General features: G+C 40.5%; 1 protein-coding gene across 2 annotated transcripts; it reads right to left on the reverse strand.

The window, feature by feature from the left end:
• Positions 1-3146: 3146 nt before the first annotated feature.
• LOC139569736 (visual system homeobox 1-like) lies at positions 3147-5730 on the reverse strand. Of its 2 annotated transcripts, none has more exons than XM_071391119.1 (5): positions 5288-5730; positions 4861-4939; positions 4595-4718; positions 4319-4499; positions 3147-4035 (listed from the first exon to the last, which is right to left on the reverse strand). In XM_071391119.1, exons 1-5 carry the CDS (start codon positions 5682-5684, stop codon positions 3773-3775), a joined length of 1044 nt encoding a protein of 347 aa, XP_071247220.1. In that variant the 5' UTR covers positions 5685-5730; the 3' UTR covers positions 3147-3772. The 2 variants fall into 2 exon arrangements, with proteins under 2 accessions (XP_071247220.1, XP_071247219.1); XM_071391118.1 differs by having other exon boundaries at positions 4307-4499.
• Positions 5731-6075: the final 345 nt, after the last annotated feature.

Raw genomic sequence — 6075 nt, forward strand, 5'->3', positions numbered from 1 at the left:
GTCCTAGAATTCAAAATCAAATAGCTAAATGATCCATGTTATGACCATCTTAAAACAATTCCAAATGTTAGTTTAGACCTTTAGAGGTTAACCTGTCTACTCCCCTTCATGATTGAAGTGACAACAATAAGGAATCATCGCTTTTACCTGGATTCACCTGGTCAGTCTATGTCATGTTCCTAATGTTTTGTACACCAGTGTATGTGAATGTATAGAAATGTAAGCAAGGTTTGAAATTATTATGTTTTAGTCAAATATTATAACTGTTTATGTTTCTTTTGGCCTGTTTGCAGTCTACTAATTATTTGTAATTATGTTCCGTCGCCCTGACCATCCGCTGAATCTAGTTCATGATCACAGCACCTAAGGTGTCATTGGTAAGGTTGAATCCGCCCACGGCCCATTTGAAAAGGTGCAGTCCTACTTTGATGTGAATTTGTTTATTACTTTACAATTATCACAATTACCTATTCAAAACAATCTATTAAAATGCTGATTACAAGGGAAGGCTGGGAGATTTTCAAGTATCTTTCTGTCCATTCTTAATGTGAGAGTGCAGCCTCTTATATTTTGTTTTGGATTCACCACTGGAGTCTAACATGCTGACCGCTAGCTTTGCTTGCGCGAGCGATGTAATTCAATCATTAGACCCACACTGCTCGCGCGCGTAAGCAAGCATCTGTGTAGCCAGGCGCTAAAATAGAACTTGCTTCTATTTGTGACGCTTGAAGCGCTGCAAGTCCTGCCTCTCCCATCTCGTCATTGATTTTTAGGAGCATATACCCACGTGGGTGATTGAAAGATGAACTGAGGTCCACACTCCAGTCCAGTTGGTGGTGGTAATGCACCTTAAAGTTGGTTGCCAACCGCCATATAGTCCAAAGAAGAAGAAGAAGCCTGAAGGAGGAGAGATGACTAGAAACAAACTCAGTTTACCCTTTTATCTGAGGATGAATTGTCGGAGTAGAGGACCTTGTGCATTTCAGGTAAAATAACAACCCAATGTTTATATCCCAGGACAAATTAGCTAGAAACAGCAAGCTAGCTAGCTAAATTGCCATAAATGTTTAATGCTTTTCGACCTGTCCCCAAATTAATATAGTTGGTTCAGAGTCCTGATCGCGTCTTGTGTGGGTGGACAAAATCAACATGCGCGCGCCGACGCATGTAAGGATAGACCTATGCCTACATTTCCTCTGAGCCGATGAGCTTTGGTGTTTTTTATTGTGTTTTAGTTCATCACTCATCGACTTTTTATCTCCCACCATTGGGCTTCATTCTGTACATTGAATATAAGACATTTTTCTTATTATGGTAAGTGTGATTTTAAACTCTCAAATGACTCTGGACATCATGGCGTTAGAAAGATATGTGTTTATTTGCCACAGCATCGACTACCTGGGCATAATGACTTCTTGGCGTGTGCAGCTTGCCTTGGGGCTAATCTGGGTGCCGAGTGTCACCATTGGCACTTGTAATGACCTTGTCCTGCTCAACCTGGGACAGGGTGCATTTAACAGAGCCACTGCAGGGCTGCTCTGTGAGCCTGGAATCGTGAGAGCATCTATGAGCTTTAATCCTGTGCAAAAGTTACAGCTCCATGACCCTCCCATTACCACCATGACTCTTTCAATCATCATCTGCTCCTGTTATGGGCGTATACAGTATTCAATGAGGCACGCAGGGCTGTTATGGCCCTTAAACTGAACAACTGCCATGCTTGTAGAACTGGAGCCTTCTATCTCTGCATGTTTTTACTCCAGCTGGTGCCAATAATCTAGGACTCTGCAACCTGTATACTACAACAAGAGCAAACTATGTCCTATCGCTTTTCCCAGCAATGAAGTATCCAGCATGTTACAATGATGGTGCTGCACATGGTGCCACTGTTCATCAATCCAATTGTTTATATGATTCTTAAATTAAGCAAGAGTTGAAGGGGGCTTCCAAGAGTCGGAGAGCGAGAGTGATGTGATGCCCCTGGGAGAGAGAGGACGACCACAGAGGGATGGGGTGGGAATGAATGGGAGCAGGCACAGCCACAGGAAGTAGGGGTGCTGAGGTTGCTGCAGCACCCCCTGAAAAATCAGGTTGAAGTTTGACACACTAATCTGAGAATGCAATAGCTGGTGAAAGATGGCATATCTTATTACAGGTAGAAGTGTTCATGTATACTGTTGTCCACTGGATTTTCAACATTAGCAAAACATTGTATTTGATTATACCTGTTTTGTCACTAAATCAAATCAAATGTGAAACTGTGTGATGTTAGCGGTAAGTGTAATGGACCCACTCTTAGAAATGTTTTTATATTTGGGTTCCTATGTATAACCTTTTTGTTCTTTGGATATTAAAGGTTCAATATATTGTAGAATCAAGATGTTTAGGCTATCTGTCTGACTGTGACTGCTGATAACTTCAGAGCAGAAGTTGACTAATTACAAAGTTGCCAAAGTATCTTATTTGCAATTGTTATAAACAAGTGAAGGATGAGATTATGCTTCAAATAAAAACCGAGATGACTGCGTTAAAAGATGGCCTACAGAGGCTACATTGGCTTATATAGGCTATTTCAAACATATTTAAATACATTTCATGTTCAATCAATTGAGTTCTAATTTGCCACTAGGCTACTGTCTGTTATTTGTGCCTGAATGTGTTTAATAATGTGTGGCAACGTGCGCAATGATGTGCCCAATCTGGGATTTAGTGCATTATTATTGGGTAGGAATAAACCGCCTCAATAGCCTTTTTGGAGCCATTGGTGGTAATATCGCTCTAGGAGCTGATCCGTGGTCAGTATTTTTGACTACTTCTAATGTTAAGGTAAGATTTGAATGGAGAAAACTGATCCGAAGGCAGCGCTGCTTTTCTTTCGATCCTGTATGGACACATGGTCTGACGCACTTAGTGAACGTTCTCTTTACGTGCTTATTTGGGAAACATTTAGAAAGGCGATGCATTTGGTGCGATCATCGTAATGCTTAATTTACATCGCAACTGGGTTACTTACTGCATCAACTTCTGTCTTTTTAACCCATGTAAATACTACAATTAAAACAGATTTGTGGAACCAATAACGTTATTTAGGCTACATCAAGTGAATGAAGGTAGGCCTATACGAACACATCAATAAAAATACACCATTTCAAAAAAATATTTTTATTTATTTATCCAGGTACTGTTTTCCTGATATTGTTGCTGTTGTTGTTATTATTGCGGTGAAATTGACCTCTGAATGACATTCAGTATCAACACAACTAAAGTGCCTCATAATTGTGCCATTTGATAATCTGTGTATTTTAGTTTATGTTTTATATCAAATGCAAGTAGTGGGGCTTACACCCTAACCATCACCTTTCAAAAAGATGAAATGAGATGTAGGCCTAAGGTTTGTACATGTTCACAAATTGTTTTTAGAGAAATTGAATTTTGATTTATCGTGTAACACGTTTCTGCAGGAGAAGAGGTTATATGTCCTCTCCGTGGTCCTCTCGCTTCTTTTTTGAAATATTATTTCAACAACACACAAAATTAAACAAAAGTTGCCTATAGCACGGAATAAAACATTAAATATTATCTTATATTTAAAACCAAACAACTTTATAAAACATATGTCCAAATACAATTATTAAGAAATAAGACAAGTACACTGTACACCCCTAATGTGATGGGAATGTTGCGCATCTTTGGAAAATAATTGTCTTCCAGGTGAGCATAATTTCCACGCAAATGTCCAAGCTCACTGTCTGCGACGGGGATTGGCATTTATTTAGCTTTCATCGTCTGAATCGCTGTTGCGAATGGTGTCCCTTTGGGGTGACGATGACTTCAAAGTGCTCTTGCTGCTGTCCTGCTTAGAGGTGCTGGATAGGTCTATTGCCATGTCCTCGCTGTCGTCTATACCACGAGAGCGATTTGGCCAGGACATGTCGTTGTCTTTCCCTTTAGTTTCCTCGGAGTTAGTATCCGAGTGGGTAAACTCTGGCATTCCTGGGGACTTCTTTACTATATCCATGGACTTCTTGTGCATTCCTGCGTAAAGTGATACAAATGAAAAAACAATTAGTCTCAGCGCAGCCTATAGCTAAATAAAGCTAAAATAAATAGACATTAGGCCTATAGGTCTATTTGTAAACTAAAATGTTGGCCTAGCATTTAGACCTTAATCGTTATAATGTATACGTTATGGAATATGTTGGCTGAATGTCCATCAAACATTGTACGGATACAAAACACATCTCAGCTATGTATTCAAGTGATTAAATACATATTTGAGTCTTATATTATTAATAAAGCAAACAACCTGCTGGCTCACCTAGAAGCCAGGGAGCACAGGAGCCCATCATCCCGCTTTTGGCGGAGTTGATGATTGATTCTGGCAGAGGGATGGAGTGGCGGACCATGGCACCGTAGAGCCCATACTCTGCCATCACACTGCTGCGTCCCCAGCACTTCTCACGTTTCCTCCACTTGGCCCGACGATTCTGAAACCATACCTGAAAAATAGGCTCACATGTTAGTTTACTCTGCAAAATTGTCCAAATATCTATTTCAATAAGGCAATTGTAAGTTGTTGTTATAAATAGCCTACCTGTATTCTATCCTCAGGCAATTCTGTCTTCATTGCTAACATTTCCCTGGCATACACGTCTGGGTAATGTGCCTCATGGAATGCCTTTTCCAGCTCCTCCAGTTGATGAGAAGTGAACACAGTTCTGTAATGGATGTATTTGTATTTTATTGAAAGCATTGATAACACCGGCGTGCTAACGACATTCATTGTACTTATTTAATGTAATAGCCTACTCAATTTCTCTTTTTGCTCTGGTGCAATAAAACTGCATCATATGTACCAACCTGTGCCTCCTTTTCTTTCTCTTCTGTGAGTTCCCTGAGTTTTTCGAATCGTTTCGTTCACCAGAGAGACATTCGTCATCTTAAAATAAAAGGGAAACATATAGGCTATCAGAGAAAAACAATCAAACCCAAATCCAACATATAAATGTTAAATTATAATTGTACAGAAAAGTTAAATAAATCGAGTGCTTATAAATGGAATATAGAGTCATCGAATTTAGCGCGAGACGAAATTTTTTATTTTGGATAGGTTTAACATTCAATCGACATCTTAATTTTGAGAGATAAAATTATGCTACTTCAATCTTGAACGCATTGAATATTTTAAACAAATTGAGCTACATGAGGTTTCAGCACCCCCTGAGAATACATGCTAAGTGGACAGCTAACTGTAACTGTAAAATCAACTATTTGAAATGAGCTGTACCAGAGTAGGCGTCTCTATGTTGCTCCAAATTCTGCATGAAATGGCTCTCCGTCCTGGACTGAAGGAGTGGTATGTGACTCGGTAGGAAGCAGGGGGCCCCCGGAGGTTGCTGAGCCGCCAAACTGCACAGGAACCCCAGACCAAGAGGCAAGGATCCTCCAGCGAAAGGGAATCCCATCCCAGCGCTCTGAACATCCCCGTGTCCTCCTATTCCATAAGGTCCGGATGGGCGAGGCTGGAGATCCGTTTCAAGACCCAGTAGGTCCGTGATGGCAAAGCCTTTAGACCTAAACCCAGATCCATGAAGTCGTGATTTATCGATCCCAAATGCAGGCGCCAGCATCTTGACTTTGAGCTTTTCCTCAGCGCCATCCTCTCTTCCTGTCATGGTTGTCATTGTAAAGCGCTATACTTCTCTTTTCCTTGCAGCTTGGGTGATGAGGTAGCAGGCATATGGGAGAACAATTTATCCCTGTGTTGTGTCCTGGGGATAACCTCCAGTGACCAATCAGAGCGAACCTGACCCGTCAAACCGAAAGGAGGCGTTTCCCTTTTTCAATCCTAAAGGATTAATTGCCACCAATTTTGACTCAAATCCGATAAGGATTTTATCCTCTATCTGAACTGGTCCTAAGTGTTTTTCTCTGATGTCAAATGGCATTTATGTAGGTCTCCAGCTAAACAATAGTGCATGCTTTACATCTTAAAAATACACTTTATGTTTCATTTTTATACACATTTTTCAATGATCAACCTTCGTTTTATCTCAATCTGCTGTCGTTGTGCTA

The sequence above is a fragment of the Salvelinus alpinus genome, chromosome 3 (genome assembly GCF_045679555.1).
Source record: "Salvelinus alpinus chromosome 3, SLU_Salpinus.1, whole genome shotgun sequence".
Lineage (NCBI taxonomy): Eukaryota > Metazoa > Chordata > Actinopteri > Salmoniformes > Salmonidae > Salvelinus > Salvelinus alpinus.

Bases quoted from the DNA above. Each gene is read 5' to 3' on its own strand.
- LOC139569736 (XM_071391118.1), bottom strand. From the start codon at position 5,684: ATGACAACCATGACAGGAAGAGAGGATGGCGCTGAGGAAAAGCTCAAA. The intron at 4,500-4,594 runs GTAGGCTATTTA...CCTATTTTTCAG, and splicing joins TGCCTGAGGATAGAATACAG to GTATGGTTTCAGAATCGTCG. The intron at 4,036-4,306 runs GTTGTTTGCTTT...CACTTTACGCAG, and splicing joins GCTTCTAGGTGAGCCAGCAG to GAATGCACAAGAAGTCCATG.